The sequence below is a fragment of the Mesoplodon bidens genome (genome assembly GCF_964165515.1).
Source record: "Mesoplodon bidens genome assembly, chromosome: 7".
NCBI lineage: Eukaryota > Metazoa > Chordata > Mammalia > Artiodactyla > Ziphiidae > Mesoplodon > Mesoplodon bidens.
In genome coordinates, this window is record NC_138164.1 from 79,664,575 (window position 1) to 79,684,376 (window position 19,802).

The 19,802-nt window shown below is 49.9% G+C and overlaps 1 protein-coding gene across 2 annotated transcripts in view; it reads left to right on the forward strand.

Moving 5' to 3' along the window:
* Positions 1-9,451, forward strand: part of AMOTL1 (angiomotin like 1) — a 103,607-nt gene extending 94,156 nt beyond the window's left edge. For both annotated transcript variants that reach the window (XM_081238782.1, XM_081238783.1), the window contains exons 10-13: positions 3,334-3,459; positions 4,547-4,773; positions 7,598-7,873; positions 8,965-9,451. In XM_081238782.1, coding sequence (XP_081094908.1) covers positions 3,334-3,459; positions 4,547-4,773; positions 7,598-7,873; positions 8,965-9,071 — 736 coding nt within the window. In that variant the 3' untranslated portion in view covers positions 9,072-9,451. The remainder of the gene's footprint in view (positions 1-3,333; positions 3,460-4,546; positions 4,774-7,597; positions 7,874-8,964) is intronic.
* Positions 9,452-19,802: the final 10,351 nt, after the last annotated feature.

Sequence of the window (19,802 nt, forward strand, 5' to 3'; positions counted from 1 at the left end):
TAAGTGCCTGAAGTTATATAAGTTTTTATCCCAGTGTGGTTGAAAACATCAATACATTTAAAATAGAGTAGAACCCAACAAGAGGGATTCATTCAATAATTTAAACTCCATCCACACAGCGGAGTACTATGTGGTCTTTAAGAATGATGCTGGGAAAGTATACTTTATGCTCTTTTAAACAGTGGGTATGTTTCATGGACCAGACAAGAATATGCAATCCTCATAACAGCCCTGAGAGTGGGAACTATTATTATCCTCATTTTGTAGGTGAAGAAATGAGGCTTAGAAAGATGCAGTAGTTTATTCCAGATCACACTGGTAGTAAGTGTTGAAATTTGTCTGACTTAAAGCCTAATTTCACTTGGTTTGCAGTCGTTTTCTGCTGCTGTCAGTTATTACCTCTGTTGCTTTATTTCCTTTGTTGCAGGCACACAGCCTTAGTTTTTCTTTAAAAATTAGCTCGAAATGCTCGATAATTCACAAAATAATCCCGTTAAGCTCTACCTTTGTCTGAATGAGCAGGTAGTTTCCCTTGACCGCTGGACCTCGCCTGACTTGCGTGACTGTGCATTCTACCAGCCCTGCTTTTCACCCATAAGTTATTCAATATATTGAGTATTGAATTGTTCCTCTGCTGCGGACTATAGGTGTGTGACTGCACCAGCCTTTCTGAGTGTCACTTTATTCAGAAATTACCTAGTTTCTGAAATGGAAATTATAATACTTGACTGGTAATGAGCAGGAAACCAGACCGTATTCCCCTGGCTGAGGACACTAAAGCCCCAATAACAATGTAAGTGCATTACCTTGGAAGCATGACCCAGGGCCTTTATGGGTCATTGTTGTCTCAGCTCTTTTGATTTATCAGATTAATGCATGCTTGAGGTCCTAGGACGAATGGGACTTGAATGTAAAAGAAGTAGGGGAATGAACTGGTCTGAGGCATGAGACTCCTGGTTGGGCACAGGATGGGGGTGGGGTGATGTCGGGAGTAGAACCAGCCAGAGCACACAGATAGATGGTCAGCCCCACTCACACTGTGCTAGGCCCAGCCTTGGCCGTCATCCTTCTAGCAGGGGAAACACCTCTTGCCCTCAGAGAATAATCCTTTGGGATTTACCCAGCCCTGTTGCTCTCCTCCTCTGCTCTGTTTGAAGTCCTGGATGGATGGATGGATGGGGACCCTTTCCACCATCCCTGCCTTCCCCCATTCTTTGCTTCCACATGTATCTATGGAGCATCTAACAGTTCCATGGGGAACTACCCTCCCCTCTACTGACCACTGCTCCCCACAGTCTTGGGAGAAATCAGTTCAGAGGAGGTCATGTTTTTAGCTCCAATCTTAATGTTCTTTTCAAAGAAGACCTCTATAGTTTAGCATTGCTTTTCTGTTGACAAAAAGGGAGAAAAGGAAACTGAGGAATTTTTGAGAAAGGTCAAAATTCTAAGCTCTTATTGCCTAGATCTAAATGGCTACGTAAAAATTGGTAAAAATGGCTATTTCCAGCCATTAGTTTTGTGACTTTTCAGCTACTGCTACATACTTCATGTTTACAGGCAGTGTGATATTTGTATACCAACTGATTTTGCCATCTTGGTGCATTTTGGCACCACTGATCAGAAGATTGAGAGGCTGGGCCTATTTTGTGTGGGTGGAGCAGCTTTTGAAACTTTTTGAGCATTTCAAAGTAATGTAATATTTTGCTGAGAGTTGTGTGTGTTTACCTTTGAAGTCATTTTCATCTAGTTGTACCTGCCGTCCTTGACAGTATAAACATGAATTTTTAAATTTGTCTCCAGCTCTACGTAAATTCTCCAAAAATAAATCAGTTGAAAATGTTTCTGGCCACTAATTCCTATATTGATGATTGTTGTGTACCATGCAGTGAATTTATAATTTTGTCAGTATATTTAAAGCATTTTGCTGGTTTTCAGTGTTACTTGGCTTTCTGATTGGTTTTCAGTCAGTTTGCACTTAGCCACGTTCTCACATGTGCCCTCTTCGTTGGTTTACTTTATCATTCATGTACCTTTGCTGAGGCCTTCTTCATAAAGATACAGGAAACTTGGGAGCGTAGAGTGATGGTTAAAGGGCATGGACTTTGGAGTCAGAGATATCTGGATTTGAATCCCTTTCCACCTGCACTAACTGGGTGTTCTTGCAAAGTCACCCATTTGTTCATCTGTGAAATGAGGATAGTACTGCCTCCTGCACAAGTTCCTGAGAGAACTAAATGAGATACCTCGGTAGCTTCACCCAGGCCCAGGCATGAAGGAAACGCTCGTTCATGGATAGCTGTTGTTAAAAGAGACAAAAGGAGGGCCCCCTTTTTTGCTTTTTTGGGGGTTCTAGAAAAGAGCTGTAAGATTTTAAATATGGATATGATTGTAACACTGGAATATGAAGTTAAAGGGATGTGAAATATTTGGCTGGATGATTTCTTACTAGTTTAAGATTCACTGATCAGAGACATTATTGGGCCTTTCAGCCTAAGACATACTTGGATCACTTAGATGGCACAATTATCTTATTTTTACCAGTCGTCATTAATTAGGAGTAATTAAATTGACAAAAACAGTGGCAGGAGGAACAGTTACCTTTGACCAGTGGTTTTCAGTCAGGCATCTGTTCCTGGCTACACTGCTTTGCAGTGTCCCTCTGTCTGTCCCTCCCCTCACTCTACCCCCTCGACTGGACTCTCCAAGGACAGTGTGTGTGTCTTCTTCATCTTTGTGCCCTGCTGCCCAGCACGGTTGTCACTCTGAACAGAGCTGAATCCTAGGCAGGGGCTCATAAAAGCGGTGAGCTCGAATGCAAACGTGAAGGGGACCTCAGCCGGAACCTCGCTGTCCAGGAGGGCCAGTCTCCGTTTCAAGGATTTACTGAGTTCCCATTTACTGTAAAATACTTTAAATAGCTGCTATATGGGTGAGAAATAGAAATAAAACTTTAACTCTGATTGAGAAAGTGAGAAAGGAGAAGTGAGTATGAAAGATTACAAGCATAGAAATACTAACCATTATGGTAATATCAGTATCCACATGTCAGTAGGTTAAACCTGTAGATGTGCAGTAGTGTCCGTATTCAGAGCACACCACGTAGCTTAGAATTCAATGTCATTAGTAGAAGGGGCAGGGAATTTGGATTTGGGGGTTTTATTTTGTTTTCCTTAGATACTGTCTTAGTTCTAGCAATTCAGGGAGGGAATTGGCCAAGATTTAGGAGAGGGCAAGGGGTGAAGGAGTCTGTGGAGAGATATTTTTAGTGTGGCACCCTTGGACCCCTCCCCACGAGGACTGGCATCATTCTCTGTGTGCATCCTGTGTTGCCAGGGACACCACGATCATCAACCACTCGAGGAACGGCAGCTATGGCGAGAGCTCGCTGGAGGCCCACATCTGGCAGGAGGAGGGGGAAGTGATGCAGGCCACCAGGAGGTGTCAAGACATGGAGTACACGTAAGGGACAGCTGTGCGCGGCCACCAGGCTCCACTCTGGGCACTTCCCTCAAGACCCCAGTGGGGCTACCAGCCTGATGTTTGCACTCACACTTCAGCCCTTTCCTGTTCTGAACAGCTTCAAGCTTGAGTTCTCCCTCACACCCTGCCGCAGAGAGAAGGGAAAGAGTCTACTCAACAACGGGCCTGGAGTCTGAAGTCTCTGGGGGCTAATTTCATGTCAGATGCAGGTTTTAAGATGGAGGCTAATAACAAGAATTTAGATGCCTGTGTGTTTTCTGGGTGTCTGTCTCTACAACATTCTAGACATTACCAGCTGGACAGGGGAAACATCATATTCCAAAGTCTCAGAGATTTTGAGCCAGGGTTTATATATTCCAGCCAGAAATAAAGAACTTATATAGCTAATGCATTCTTTTCATGGACTAAACAAGACGTCCAGCGGGCTTGGTGACATAATGGAGCTAGCCTGCCGCCCACCCTCAGCCCTCCCCACGGAGCCCTGGGAAGCTGAGCTTCTCATTTTGCAGATGTGAAAATAGGACTGAGTGGCTGAGTCGTTGGTAAGCTCAGCAGGTTACTATTTGGGTTATGAAAAGAACTCACGTGTTTTCTGATTCTCATCTTTGACCTTCAGGGAGGAAAACATCATCTTCTCACAGAACACCTGTCCGTCTTTTTTTTTTTTCCTCAGAAAATAGGGAAGTGGACTCTCCTGAGCAGCCCACCCTGTGTGAGCCTTGAGTTTGTGTGCTTTCCTACTGCTTCTCCATGCCTCCCACTGCCAGGGTCCTAGACACAGTTCAGTCTAGGAGGTCCCTGCTGGGTGGCCATGGTCACTCAAACTGTGTGTCCTTGGGGTCCCAGGACATGCCAGAGTCTCCTGAGGGGCCAGAGAAGGTGCACCCTTTTCAACTACTACAAAAGGTCCGTCTTCTACAATGTGGAGATTGTAACTGAAGACTTACACTGCACTTAACTCCCTGTCCTTGAATTATAATTAAAGTCCCTGGGCATCCTGACAGAAATGTTCATGTTATTCTAGCCAGATGGCTTTTGATCATGACTGTTTTGTTTTGTTACACAGTATTAAAAATCTCCATGCCAAAATCATAGAGAAGGATGCCATGATTAAGGTCCTCCAGCAGCGATCCCGTAAAGACTCCGGGAAGACGGACTCCTCCAGCCTGCGGCCCGCTCGCTCTGTCCCGTCCATCGCTGCAGCCACCGGGACTCACTCCCGCCAGACCTCGCTCACCAGCAGCCAGTTAGCCGAGGAGAGGAAGGAGGAGAAGACCTGGAAGGGGAGCATAGGTGAGCCCCGCCCCTCCTCAGGCGAGCCCTGCCCCTCCCCTCCCCCGGTGAGCCCCGCCCCTCCCCAGGCGAGCCCCGCCCCCTCAGGCAAGTCCCGCCCCTCCTGAGGTGAGGCTGTGAAGAGAAGGAGCCACACAAACATTGAGAGGTACCTCATCTGGCCAAAGGAGTTCAGACACCCTTGTGAAAGCAGAAATATGGAGTATTCCCGAGTCTCAGTTTACTCGTATGTAAAGTGGAGACGGATAATCAATCACACTTTGGTGGTGGAAGCAAAGACCACCCCACCAGAGTCGCTGTTAACTACGGGTTGATTCACATCATAATTATCACCATTATTGTTGAAAGTTGAGGTGACCCTTAATGTAAAATGTTCTAATGGAAAAAACCCAGAGACCTCAGGCCTCTCAATTTGGCTCGGCCCCAGACCAGTGGTAAGACTGCTCCACCTCTGCTTCTGTGTCTCGCAGAGCAGGGCGGTGCCTGGAGGCGTCTGCCCTGCTGTACCCCATGGGGTCATGGCAAGGGCAAAATGAGATAACGGAGAGAAAGCGCTTGGGAAGCAGTGCTCTCGAGTGCAAAGTTCTGGTGGCGGTGGTTTTGTTGGATTGTTGTTACACAGGCAGAATGTTGAGGAGAGGTCTGCAAACGTGGTCTCAGCCATGAACACGTTTCCTGGGGGGACGGGGGCTGGCTGGGTCTGGAGAGAAGCGGCAGAGCCGCCCGGCTCGTGCTCCCTGACACCATCCTCCGCTCTTGTCCCCGGCACTCCACACCCCCAGGGGCCTGGCCTTTCTTTGATGCATTTCCCCGGCTCAGAGTGTGTTTTGTTTATCTAAGGAGCCGAGAGCCTGTTTTTCTCAAAACAGAACCCCAGAGGAGCCTGGCTGCTTCGTGCCAAAGGGGATAAGAGCTTCCAGAACGAACGTGACAGACTTGGGGTGATCAAAGACACCCAGCCACAATCTCTGTTTGAAGTTCCCCCATGGGTTACTTCTGCAGCCCCTGCCCTCCAAGGAAGTGCACTTCAAAGAGGACGTGTGTGGACAGCAGCTGGGATCTTCAAAGACCCTCCCAAGGACACTTAGCTCCCCACCCCAGTTAGAGATCCTTGGAAGCGGTGCTCAGGCAGGCCTGGTAGGGGAGTCTGAATGTGCTCAGCTCCCATAGAAACCTCCCTGGCAGAGGCCAGTCTGTGACATCCAGCCAGGCAGGCACTTCCCTGGGGTCTGTGCCTGTACCCTTAGCATTTGATGTGTCTCAACCAGCCCTGGGAGCCAGAGGGTCCGGCTGCGGGAAGCGTTGCTGTGTTCTCTGCACTGGTGTTCCTCCTCGTTATTGTGATTGGTGTCCACGTGTCACAAAAACAGAGCGGGGCCCTCTGAGGTTCCAGGCAGAGGCACACAGTCAATTCGCAAAGGTACAGTGCACAGTCCCCAAAGTGTTTCCACAGTCTCTTGCCTGAGGAGCTCTGGAAGGAGGTAGAGGTGATGACATATACCTTCCTGATGGCTCAGGGGCTCCCAGGTGAGAAGACAGGCCAGTGACTTGGTTCCACCAAACATCCTTGCCAGATGGTGGCTTTTCACCAGACAGGTCGATGAGGTGGAAAGAACACAGGGTGGACTTAAAGGCAGGCACAGCTGGGTTCCAATCCCATTTCTGCTATTGATACTTCTGACTGTGAGATACTTATTTCTCAAAGCTTCCATTTCCTTTTCTGTAAGACAAAGGATAACAACAGGCCCTACCTCATATGAAATGAGATGATGTGTGTGAAGCACCTAGCCAGAGCCCCTCGCTACTCAAGGTGTGGTCCTTGGACCACGGGCACCACCCTCTCCTGGGAGCTTCTTAGAGAAGCAGACTCCGAGGCCCCACCCACTGACTTGAATCTTCATCTTAACAATATATCCAAGTAATTGATATGCACATTACATTTTGAGAAGCGTTGCTGTAGACAGACTGGATTGAGTTGCATTCTGTTATGAATGGGCACCTTGAAATAGCCCTGGCAAAGAGACGTTATGAATTGCTGGCTCTTTAAATAAGTGAACAGACACTCGATTGTGCTTACCGCATTTTCTACAGGCTAGTGTTCTGGAGTGCTGGCACTTTTCTGAACGTGGGCCGTATTTCACCGTCGTAACAGTGGCTGTCCTGTCCAGCTTTGTAGGAAGACATTGAGGAAAAGGGACACCACAGCGCATCATGCCTCCCTTTTCCCCAGCCAGCCCGCCCTCTTCCTGCCCCAGCCTCTCTGCTCTTGGGGCGGGCAGGGAGGGAGAAGAGGGCTGAGTGGTCCTTCCCAGGAGCCCAGCTGGCTTCCTACTTCTTGGAGGACATGGCTCGCCATTGCAAGGATCTCTTTGGGGAATATGTACACAGCTCTGTGTTGCCCTGACCAGGAAGCGTGTTTGTTTTGACCCGGGGCCTGTAGGAGACCATCCGTTACCAAGAGTGGAGGGGTATGGGGGGCTATTAGGTAGAGCAGCAGGCTGATGGGACTGTGTCTAGGAGCAGGGAAGCCTTCAGGTTTTCTGAAGCACACAGCCACTGCCCAGGACTAGCCCTCCTAGGCCATGTTAGGTAAAGCAAGCATCGCCTCTAGAACACTTTGCAGAAATGCCCTCACCCCTCGACGCTCTGCCTATAAGGTGCCTCTTCTCCATTCTTCCATAGCACCCTGAGAATAAGAGTATCCTATCATTTGTCATGTTATGTAAGAACCAATTTACTTGACAACTCCTCCCCCGCCCCTGACTAGGTGTTTTGGTTTTGTTTCTAAAGAATGGCATTGAAAAAGCTGTTCTTCCGCCCTCAGGGTTGCTGCTGGGGAAGGAGCCCCACGAACACGCATCCACCCCCGTGCTGCCCACCCCGCCTGCCACAGCACTATCTCCTGTGGCCCTTGTCGCCTCGGCCAGCAGCGCCCACGCGAAGACAGGCAGCAAGGACAGCAGCACACAGACGGACAAGAGCGCCGAGCTCTTCTGGCCCAGTGTGGCCTCCCTGCCCACACGCGGCCGGCTGAGCGGAACCCCTTCCAACAGCCCGGTCCTGAAGCACCCAGCGGCCAAGGGCACAGCAGAGAAGCTGGGTATGAGGTCCCCGCCTCCTCTCACGCTCGCGCCGGGGATCCTCAGCGCTCCCTGGCCTGAGAGGGGGAGGCTTTTGTTGAGCTGGGGAGAGAGCAGGGCTTCCAATGAACTCTGACTTTACGGGTTATCTTATGATTATGGTTACCCTAATGCACTTAGGCTTTGTATGCCCTTTATTATTCTGGAATTAAAATGTGTGTAGAGACCCCTAACTTACTACCATTTAAAGGAGTCCACAAGTTGCATCTGTCCTTTTAGTGTATGCTTTGTAACTAGCCCTTCCCCAGAAGGTGTGCAAACAGACCCTCCAGGGGATGTTAGGGAATTAGTTCCCCCCTCCGCCCCCAGTATGTTTGGGAGCTGGTACCAGGCACCACCAGGTCCATCAAGGTCATCAGGTACAAGACATTGCCTTACTCGTCAAGGATCCAGGGTCGAGAGCACCTCCTGACTGAAGGAGAAGGTAGATTTAAAGTAGGCGAACTGGCCCAGTACTCAGGCCAGTTCGAAGGAGTTGCTGTCAAATATTTAAGAGAAGACAGCTTAGGAGGAGCTTGGCGATGAGTCCAGAAGTGTCCATGGAAAGAATAGACTTGGCTTTGGACTGTTCGTAGTCATGGGGTGAGGAGGGGGTGGGAGCTACTGGACGTAAATGAATTGTTTCCTCCAAAGGGGTTCCCTGTGTTCATCCTCCAGAATAGACAAGTAAACACAATGTTATTTTCGGAGATTTAATTCTTGGGATGCTCTTTGGCAAGGAAAGCAGGGAACATGTGAGAAGGACCTGGCTCATGGCGTGCACTTGGTAGTTTAGAGGAGAGGAGGAGAGCAGGGGTGAGGGCTCCGCACAAAGTCCCAATGCCAGTTTCACCCACTCAGACCTCTCCCATCACGTCCTAGTTCCGTTCTTTGTGTCCGAATCCCAGGGCCAGTCATTCAGCTTTGGTCCACCGTGGGCTGGGCACTACGGCCTTACCTGCGTGTACCGATGGTAAAGGGTGGTACTTAAATGGTTCCATTTTAGAGAGGGCTGGGAAGGCTGTGCTCCTCCTGGGGAACAGGCTGCTAATGTGTCCCTTCTGTTTGGCAGAGAATTCTCCTGGCCACGGGAAGTCACCTGACCACAAAGGTCGCATCAGCAGCTTGCTCCACAAGCCCGAGTTCCCTGACGGGGAGATGATGGAAGTTCTCATCTAACACCGGCATCCCTGTTGAATTTTGCAACAGAACATTGACAAGCAAAGAACGTGGCAAAGAGAAAGAAAGATCAAGAAGGTTGTGGATGGGAAATCAGGAATGATTTGAACTGATCAGGATTTCAGATTAATGAGAACACTTTTTATAAATGTTAAAAACAAAACAAAAACAGGAGGCCTACATGACTGAAAATGAAGAGGATGTCGTGGATTTTTACTGCATATGGTGGAAGAGAGAAGATGCATGTATGTTTGGAAACAAAGAAGAAATAGGAAATGGAATTTTTCCGTTGTACAGAAAATGTATCTCTTGGGGAGGGTCTGTGTACACCCATTCTCTGGTTATAAACAGATAAACCTAAGCATGGATCTTCCTTGAAATACGCCCATTCTCCTTGCCTCTTAGCTTGTTTTGTTTGAGAAGAACCTCCTAGAAATCTCGGAGAGTCCGTCTTGATATAACGTAATAATATCACCTGTGCCCTCCATGGGGTGTCCTGTGAATGCGTGTGGGTGTGGCAGGGAGGAGAAATGTCCGGGGTGATGGGGAATTTAAAAGGCCATCTTCACCTCATTACCTGCTTGGTTTGGACTTCTTAGCTTTTCTGGATTGAGCAATATTTTCTAAACAGGATGGGAGCTTTCTGGTCTTGGTGCGCATCCTCCCTCACTTCTCTGAGTTCATCTCTGTCTCTGCTTCATACTCTTTAATTTTACCCTTTTTTCCTTCTTTTTTTTTTTTCCTTTTGCAACAAGCCATTGCAGAATTCCTTTGTTCTGGGGTTTATCAGAGCAGTGACTGAGCGGTCATCATTCATCGTGACCGGTGGGACAAAGCCGTACGGTGGGTCCCTGGCTGCTTCCTCCACCTTTGAGGAGTTGGGCTACAGTGGTTGATCTCATTCTGACCATGAACTAGGTAAGCTCCGACTAGGCGGAAGATCCATGAGCCCTGTGATGTCCTGCATTAAGCTCACGGCCCCGACTTTCTTCTCTCTCACATCAGCTCTTGCGTGGAGTTTGGTATCTCCACCTCATTGCTCTGTTGAGGTAGGACTTTCAGGACTGCATTCCGGGAAACGAGTGACACTTGACTTGGTGGCATCCAGAATCTCCCCAGGCACCTTGTCCCGCTTCCTACTGTTTGTGGCCACCGCTCTGCCTGCCCCTTGCATCCCTCTGGGATTGTTGGTGAGCACGCAGACGCTGTGCCTGTCAGCACGTGTGTGTCAGCACATCAGGAACTTGCTTTGTAACCTGACAGGCCAGTATCTATACAGTGTGGTCAGGTTTTTCAAGATTTCATTTGGGAGCAACTTGTCCAAAGTAAGACGGAAACACCAGGTCAAAGAGCCAGGAGTGAGTGAGGTCGTGGGCCTCATCCTGTGCTGTAAGGTTTCCCATCTGACTCCTCAGATACTCAGATATCGGCTTTCTTTACAAATCTAGAAGCTGCTGGATCAGAAGAGAGAAGCTAGTCAGGCCGTCAGATGCTCATGCAGGGTCCTGATAGTTTTCTCCCTGCAGGGTAGCTGGATCTGTGTTTTCCCAGGTCCCTTTCCTTATGCTTACTTAAGGAAAGAAAAAAAAAAAAAAAACGAGAAAACAAAACCCAGGTCTGAGGCTTTTTCAAGTCCCACCCAAATGAAGCCCTGAAGACAGCATCACTTAGGAAATTTTGCTTGGGTGGCTCATTTTAGAGTTGGTCTTTGGAGTGTAACCTGGGTGAAGCCTCCCCAAATTGAGGTGGTGCAAGGATGACAGAGGTGTGAGCTGGAGAGGGAGACGTGGGGGAGGAAACCAGAGGCTTTGCCCAGGGGGCCTCTGAGCTGCCTAGTGGTCAGGAGAGTAAGCAGAACGGATGCTGCTCAAACCCTGCTCTGCGGTAGGCGCTGTGCAGTTGCCTCCTGCAGTCCTCCGTTAAGCATCGCTGAGGATTGTGCAGCCTGGGAAACCAGAGCAGCCCTGGGTGTGAGGAGGGAGCGCTGAGGCCCCGTGGCTGTTTGGGGGCCAGGTGAGTATGGACACATCGGGGCAGGGATGGAGCAGAGGGATCCCCATCTCAGTCCCAGTTCCCTGTCACTTGTTATAGGTGATGAGGCTCGGTTGATGGCAACTAACTCTCTTAAGGACATTTTGACCCCTGATTAACGTGGGGGATGGAAAGAAAGCGTCTAGAAATAAGAGGGCATGTCACCTCTGCCAGCCCCCATCATCCGTGTCTGGGCTACCCCAAACATGGGCTGTGTCCCCTAGAAACGGGTGAGAGTGACAGCCGCAGCCCAGTTTCCCGCAAAGCCTCTTTATGCCCCAGCATATGTTGGCAGCTCAAGCACAAGGCTCATTTGCTTTCCTTGGTCCCCCGCGTTGCCAGGTGTGTTAATTGTCAGAACGCAAACACAGACATCACCATTTTTCAGTTGTGCTGTAGTCTCTTAATCTTTTTTTCTTCTAACCTGCTAAGACTCCTCCATAAGAAGAGGGACCTATAGTTTTGAAATGTCTTCTTTTATGGGCCCTGACACTTTTCATCTTCGTAGCTCGAAGCCTTGCTTGCGTTTAGGAGAAATGCAGATGCTGAACTCCCACTGTGTGTTCTGGCAGTTGACAACATATGATCTCATTGGATTTTCAGAAAATAATCCTAGCTCCATCTTTTTTTTTTTTTTTTTTTTTTTTGTACACGGGCCTCTCACTGCCGTGGCCTCTCCCGCTGCGGAGCACAGGCTCTGGACGCACAGGCTCAGCGGCCGTGGCTCACGGGCCCAGCCGCTCCGTGGCATGTGGGATCCTCCCGGACCGGGGCACGAACCCGCGTCCCCTGCATCGGCAGGCAGACCCCCAACCACTGCGCCACCAGGGAAGCCCCTAGCTCCATTTTTTTAGTGCCAACTGTATGCAGGCACTGGGGTAAGTCCCTTTTAATGAGTCCTCAGACCACATGGGAGCAGGGGCGAGTTTATCATCCTTATTTCACAGAGGAGGAAACGGGCTCAGGAGGTCAAGTCCCTTCCCCAGGAGAGGCTGGGATCTGAACCGAGGCTTTGGGAGAGGATCTGTGCCTTCGACACAGGCTGGACTGCCTCTGACTTGGGGATGATAAGTGCCACAGCTTGACCCACTCTGTCCCCTCTGTGTGATGTGTGCACTTGTAGACACACACACACACAGCTTCCTGCCCCCTTGCCACCTCGGGAGCTAAGAAATAGGACTAAAGCCCAGAATTGCTAGAACTGCTAGAACTGCCCATAAACACAGGTATAGGTAGGAGTCTTTGTGTTCCGTTGTAAGCAGGACCACAAAGTCTGTTTAAAAAGCGCTTACTTGCGAGTGGTCCAGAGGCCGGGCCTTCTCCAGAACTTTTCAGTGGTGTCTGATTCTGAACTCGTGGGCCCTGTCTCAGGGTGAAGGATAAAGGCCTTGGCCTTGTGTGGTGACGTGCTGGAGTAACTCCGCTTCTTCCTTCAGTGTGTCGCCTGGCGGTTTCTGCATGCTGCCCGGGGTACCGTATGCAGCAGGAGATGTTGCTGCTTTGGGGCACTAATTTCAGAGCGTGTGCAGAACCTTTCCTTAGCTTTTTCTTCTTAGCTTTTCTTCTGCTTCCCAGAGTTGGGAAGCCAGCCACAGTGTCATGCCCAGTCTGCTTGGAGCAGGCATGCAGGACAGGGCTGCCACGTCCCTCCCAGGGCTTGGGTTGGAGGGCAGAGAGTGGAGGCATGTCTCTCTTCTTCAGTTCTACAGAACTTGCTCTTTGGAACCTATGTGTGCATTTGACTACACAGGACTTGGGTTGGATCGAGACAGTTGTTCCCAATGGATTGTGAACTTGGAAGAGAGAGTTCATTGGTTCTGTTGCTCAGCGGGGAGGCCGTTGGAATGCCCCCTGCAGAGAAGCCACCCGTCACTGCTGTTTGTTCTCTCCTGGGTTTGCCTGCAACCTCCTGTGTCCTTAGGATGCTGAGCGCTGGCAATTGCAGGTGGCTCCTGCATCCTTGTCCGTAGCTGATGGCAAGAGAAATTCTCCCTACAGCAGCCTGAGTCCCAGAGACTGATGTGAACACAGATGTCAGGTGGGGCAGGGCCCCGGGAGCTCACGCTTGGGCTACTGGGAGCTGAGCAAAGAGGTATGTTTTCCAGAACAAAGTCCTGCTGCGTGTCTGCACCGGTGCCGGCGGGGCATGCTTCTCTCTGCCCCCAGTGATCTCACACTCCTCCTAAGCCTTGGAGGACCGTGGTACAAGGGAGCCAGGCGAGTGTTCTTAAACAGAGAAGGTCCCGCCCACAGTTGCCTGCTTCTCCTCTCCAAGTCTGACACAGCCATGGTATACGCTTTATAAATGTTGGTTTTCTCTTCTTTTTTCTTGCTAATTAATCAGTGGGTTTAAAACGTCTTCATTCAACATGAGGATTGTTTAATGGGTTTGCCTCTGGTGTGTGGCTCCATGGGAGATGCGCAGAGTAATTAAGAAGTTACCAGAAGCTGATCAGCTGGGAGCATGGAAAAGTCAGCATTTCAGTAAATGGATTTCTTCTGGAACTATCAATAATGAGCAATGTTTTTCTGTCCCTTTTAGGTAGTATCCCCTTTTCTCATTTGGTAATTTAATGGCATAAAGACATGTATATGTCAGTGCATACATATGAGGTGTGACTGTAAGGTTGTATGTCGAGTTTCTTTTCTTAATATCCAGGAGATCCAAGTGTTTCATCTCATCCCACGTTGCTTAAGAGGTGACCCTTTGCGAGACTCTGTGCTGATTACTGCCGTGCTAAGTAGAAACATTTTGCAGATGCCTCTGTTAGAATGGATTTGGGGGCCTGGCATGTTCCTCTGGTTATCCTTAGAGATGAGAAATCATCATCCTTTGAAGGCAGGTTTAAGTTTGGAAATAAATCCTAAGTCATTCACTCAGTTGGATAAATAAAGATGGGTGATTAAGGTAAGTCACATCCTTTTAGCTTTTTTTTTTTTTTTAAAGAAGTCCTTAAGATGTTCCTGGGGGATGAGTCTTTGGACCCTCAGAGGCTTTCAGAGTGACCACTTCAAAGGAGGACAGTAATCGTTAGTATGTGTACCTTCCAGAAGTTTCGTTTTTAAAAACCTGCTCTCTTGCCACGCCTTGTATGTGTTCACGTCTCTGCGTACACGCGGGTGTAAGTGCACATTCATGAGTAGCCGCCTCCAGTAGGGATTCTGTAAAACCCTGTTAGACTTAAGTGCATGTTATTGTCATGTTAGGCCAAGACTGAGGTGTTTCTTTGTCATGAAACTTCGCTTCCTCACAGAATTAAAATATTGTTTTTTCAATATAATGAAGTACATATACAGTATTTTCTTGTGTCAGCTCCTGAAGTTTTGGTGCCCAGTGGTGTGTTTACATGTGGTTTGCCTAAGATTCCGTTCACATAGAGACACCTGTAAGTATTTATTACAAACCAGAATGTAAGCAAATTGATCCATAGTGGTTTTCTTTGAATTAAGGTGTTTTCCCCTTTTGCGGAGCGGGGGGAGGCTCCTTCTCCGCGTGAGGCGCATGCAGAATCGGGGACATTCTGTGAGGCTGGGCAGGCCATGCACCCACCTCAGCCAAAGCACCAACGGCCGGGGTGCTGCCGCACTTCCCGCCAGCCGTGTGTGCCATCGCCCTGCTTGGTGGCGTGTGCTGTGTTCCCTCCAGCAGACTCTGATGTAAGATTCTGGCATCTTCGTATTGCTAGTCTGTATTGAAGCAGAGGTGGAGGGTACAGATGGGTCTGTATCCAGAGCGGGGAAATGCAAGAAGACGGCATGTCCCTCACAGCAAATGTTGATACTGTTGGTCAGCCAAAGATTTTCCTATTCTTTGCTGCTTAAACTTGTGCCTTAATATTGTATATAATAAATGGATAAAATGGCTCTCTCCCTCACGCTTGCTCTTTTCTGTCCCAAGGAACTTATATACCAGGTGCTCAATAAATGTTGGTTGAATTTCATTTCATTTTACTGCTGGAAGCAGCCTCACTTGCTGTTTTGCTTGCAGAGGCAAGAGGCATCCCGCGGGCTCCCCTCCCTCCCCCCAGCCCCTGTGGGCCTCAGGCTCTTGATCCCGAGGAGGAAATGAGTCATCCAAACCCCTGGAACTGGGCTTCCCTGGTGGCGCAGTGGTTGAGAGTCCGCCTGCCGATGCAGGGGACACGGGTTCATGCCCCGGTCCGGGAAGATCCCACGTGCCGCGGAACGGCTGGGCCCGTGAGCCATGGCCACTGAGCCTGCGCATCCGGAGCCCGTGCTCCGCGGCGGGAGAGGCCACGGCAGTGAGAGGCCCGCGTACCGCAAAAAAAAAAAACAAACCCTGGAACTTGCCATCCACCCTGCCACCCACCCCTCCAGACAAATACAGAAGGAGGAAACGCGGGGACGTGGGCCCGGGAGCCGGTGGCCACTTTGATCACATCTGAATGTCCTTTTTGGGCGTTCCTGGGTTCAGGGCCTGCCAGTGATCACCGTCACTTCAGGAATTTACCCAAGCAGCCTGGGCCCTGAGTCTGAGCTGGAGTCGGAAGCGTCTCTGCACCCCATGATGGACGTGGCAGGTGTCGCTGCCTTCTTAGTGTCTTGAGGTCACAGGAAGTGTGGGAGGTTTTGGTAGAAAGAAGTCACATGGTAAAGTGGTGAAATTCAGGTGGGAGCCACAGTGGCTGAAGCAGGAGAAAGGGACAAATTCCATGAGAGTCCCCGAGTGAAGGGTCCCCCCCACCCCACCCGAAGGGGACAGTGACCTGGGAACACTGCTGGGGAGGATCAGGTGCCCTCTGTTTGTTTTCTAGTTGTGTCTCTTTGAGCAGAAGCCTCTTGCGCCCGTCCCTGGCCCAAGCATGGGTAGAGCTTCCTAAATGTGAGCATAGGGAGAGCGAGGGATGCACCTCTTGTCCCCCAGTGACGGCCGGTGTGGTTTGCACGCACTACCGTCTTCAGTCCTCACAACAACCTGGGCATCCCCGTTTTAAAGACAAGGAAACTGAGGCTCAAACAACCTTGGGCAAGTAACGTGCGAACGGTGGCAGGATTGGAACCCAGATCTACCTGACCAGGAGCCCGTGCACTTGCAGTGAAAGGTGGGTAGGGGCTGGGAGCTTGGGTTCTGACCTGTCCTGCCTTCTACCCAAAGGAATTCTCTGCAGGGACCCGCAGATCCCTGCACGCGTGCAGATGTGACTCGTGAGAGTAAAGGGCAAACTTGGCAGCTCCCCAACCTCCACCTCCCGGGACTACTCCGGAAAGACAGCTGGAGGCCCCGCATGCCTCGGGGCTCCGATGAGGACCCTTCCGAGCTGGCATCCACCTCTGCCATCTCCCTGCCCTGACTCCGTGCTTGCCACTTGTGGGAGGTGCCCAGGCCTCTGTCCTGGATCCTGGGCTGGGGCCTCTGCACTGCGGGGAACGGGAGCAATGCCTTTTAGATTTCCTGGGCTTATTGTAATCAGGAGTCACGCCCCAGATGAGAAATAAATCAGGAGTTCTGAAATTCCTTTCTTAAAATATACAAAGCTCGGTGATGAAATAAAAGGAGTTTTAGGTCTTTAAAGAATGTTGCCGGAAAAGGGAGGGGATATGGGAACATATGTATACGTATAACTGATTAAATTTGTTACAAAGCAGGAAAAAAAAAAAAAAGAATGTTGCCGGGGCTTCCCTGGTGGCGCAGTGGTTGGGACTCCGCCTGCCGATGCAGGGGGTGCAGGTTCGTGCCCCGGTCCGGGAGGATCCCGCGTGCCGCGGAGCGGCTTGGCCCGTGGGCCGTGGCCGCTGGGCATGCGTGTCTGGAGCCTGTGCTCCGCGGCGGGATGGGCCACGGCGGTGAGAGGCCCGCGTACCGCAAAAAAAAAAAAAAAAAAGAATGTTGCCGTTTTCCTGTTTCTGTGGCCCTTTTATCAGGCACCACCATGTCTGCGATGTGCTTCCTTTACCTGCCCTGTTCCTGGCAGGCAGACATTCTCTCTTAGCGAGTCTGTCTCCCTCAAAACTCTCCCCTTATGCAGCCCAGAAGGAGACCCTTCCCGTGTGGTGTGGATTTCTATCAAAGGGTGACTCTTCCCAAGTTCCTGATGTGAAAACAGAGAATACAGGGCTCACAGGCTATGTAGCTGGGTAATTTGGAGTAAAATAATGTGAATCTTAGTCCTGGTGTTGGAAACATACTACGGAGCTTTACATCCTGACTGGTTTCAGCCCTCTGACTGTTTGAGGGAGGGAGGACCTAACATTTATTGAGTTGGCTTTGGAATATTGCTTCACCTTAACAACCTCCAAGGTAGGTGAAGGCATCTTCATCCCTGAGTTTCAGATGAGGCAGTAGGCTCACGAGAAGTGTAGTGCGTGTCCGGCTGCACGTCCAGCCCAGGCCGGCTTGTTTTAAGTTCCCATCCTTCTCTCCTGTACTGCTTCGTGGCCTTTGACTGTAGTGGATTTTATTTTAATGCTTTGTTTGCTTGTTTTTGGTTTTAATAGTTATAGAGAGAATTGGTAGGCAAGTGGCTAGTTGGAAAAAAAAACACTTTATAGAGAGAATTGGTAGGCAAATGGCTCTTTTCAGAAATGTATTTCCAGCAGAAGGCCTGTGTAGATGGACAGGCTTGATCCAAGCCTCTGGTCTCTTTGCAAGATGAGGACTTAATTAGAGCGGCTTGACTATGTACTGATGCAGGTACACTTGGGGGAGAGCACCAGGGAGAAGGGACCCAAGGTAGATGTGGTCGCAGGATCCACTTTCGGGCTGGGGTCCCACTCTTGTTTTTCCTCAGGCACAACCTGAGCCCACAGAACTGTGGTCCAGAGATGCTGAGGGTAAAACGGAAGTGCCTTTTTTTTCCAGTCAGATGAAGTCCTGGATTGTCCCTGACAGACATCTCTGTGTGGGTTTCCCCAGACCTGGTCGAGACCTGGCGCCTTCCCTTCCGCCTCTGTGCTCTGCTCTCTGTGCCATCCTCTCCGTCACCTCTGCTGGGCACCCAACTCCTCTGGGCTGCTCCCTCCCGCCCCCTGTTCCTGGCTACTCACTCCACCTTCCCATGTTGTTTCTCTCCTTTCCTTCTCTCCATCCTCACGGCCTTAGCTCCAGACCTCATCTCTCACTTGGACAATTTCAGGAGCCTCCCGCCTCCCACTGCTGCCACTGCATCCCTGACATGGACACCAGAGAAACGAGGAATGATCGGCGTTTATTTATTGTCATTATACACCCCACGCTCCTGTGAGCCACTCCTACCTTAGGACATTGAATTCTTACAGCCACTCTGAGGCCGGCACTGTTATTAGTTCCCCATTTTACTGGAGGAGAAACTAAGAGGCAGAGAACTTAAGTCTCTTGCCCCAAATTCTAGAGCTTGTGGATGGCAGGGCTGGGATCCAAACCTGGCAGACTAGCTCCAGAGACTCCAGGCCACATTGGTCCCCTCAAGCTGTTAAAGTCTGATCACATCACCCCCTCGAGGGGAACAACAAAATTATTAGCTCCCAGTGGCCTTCAGAAGAACATCCAAACTGCTGATAAAGCCTTCATGCTCCATAATCCTCGGCCTCGGCCCAGGCCCCAGGCTGGTTTCCCGCGACTTCCCTCCCTCTCCGGCCCTCAAGTCTCCCCGCCGCCACTTCCATGCCCCGAATCTGCTCTGTGCTTTTCCATTCCGGCCCGTGGCTCAGAGCCCCGCTCTCTGTCTGTCCAAGTCCTACTCGTCCTTTAAAGTGGAGTTCCAATGTCTCTTCCATCAGGGGGGCGATCCAGACCCCAAGGGTCAACATGCATCGGCCTTCCTCCATTAGTAGCTGAACCACCTCGAGAAAGTGGCTGAACTTCTCAGAACGTCTCACCTGTAAGATGACATGGGGGTGGTACCGTGTCTGTTTCTCCACTAATATGAATCAGGCCCTAGTACATTTCATGACACTCTACAGGGGCTCGGGCACATGTTGACCGAATGAGTCAACCCCGAGGATTTCATGGGGGAAGAGTTGGAAAGTGCCTGCCCATGGTAGGCCCTCCACACAGGACGGCTCTGAGCATCGTGGCATCGCCCAGCCTCAGTCCACCTCCTATTACAGTGAACTGCATACAGGAGTGTCTGTCGTCAGCTCGTCCATCTGGGGTAGGAACCCTGTCCTGTAGCCAGAGTAGATGCTCATAAAGATTTGAACCGAATGTGAATTCTCCCAAGCGGCTTGCATGTGTTCAGCGACTGTTTTCAGGGAAACTGGCAGAAGAAACCAGAGTAAAATCAAACTTAAAAATGATGCAAGTAATCCTCATTTGTTATAAAAAGAACAATCCCATGATATGGAAGTGTACAAAATAGAAGCCACTCCCTGCTCTAAATCCCTGTAAGTCACCACCGTGAACAGTTGTATATAACCAGATAGGTAGGTATACAGATGTGAGAATGAATATTAATTTTAAACTAAGACCATGCTATTTCACACAAAATTCTTTTTCACTCAATAATAGATCACAGGCAGATTTCTCTATCAGCATATATAGGTCTATCTTCTTATCTTTGGTGGCTGCATAGTGTTCCTTTGTATGGAAGAGGGGAGTTGATTGAAGTCCATGCTCCGTTGCTGCCCCCACCAGCTTCCCTACAGTATTTTCCCAGCAGTTAAGGGAGAACTAACTGCTAAGAAAGAGGCCAAAACTTACAATTTGTGTCAGGCTTGGCCAAACACTGTCCCCAGATTCCTCCAGGGCGTCGTAACATTTCC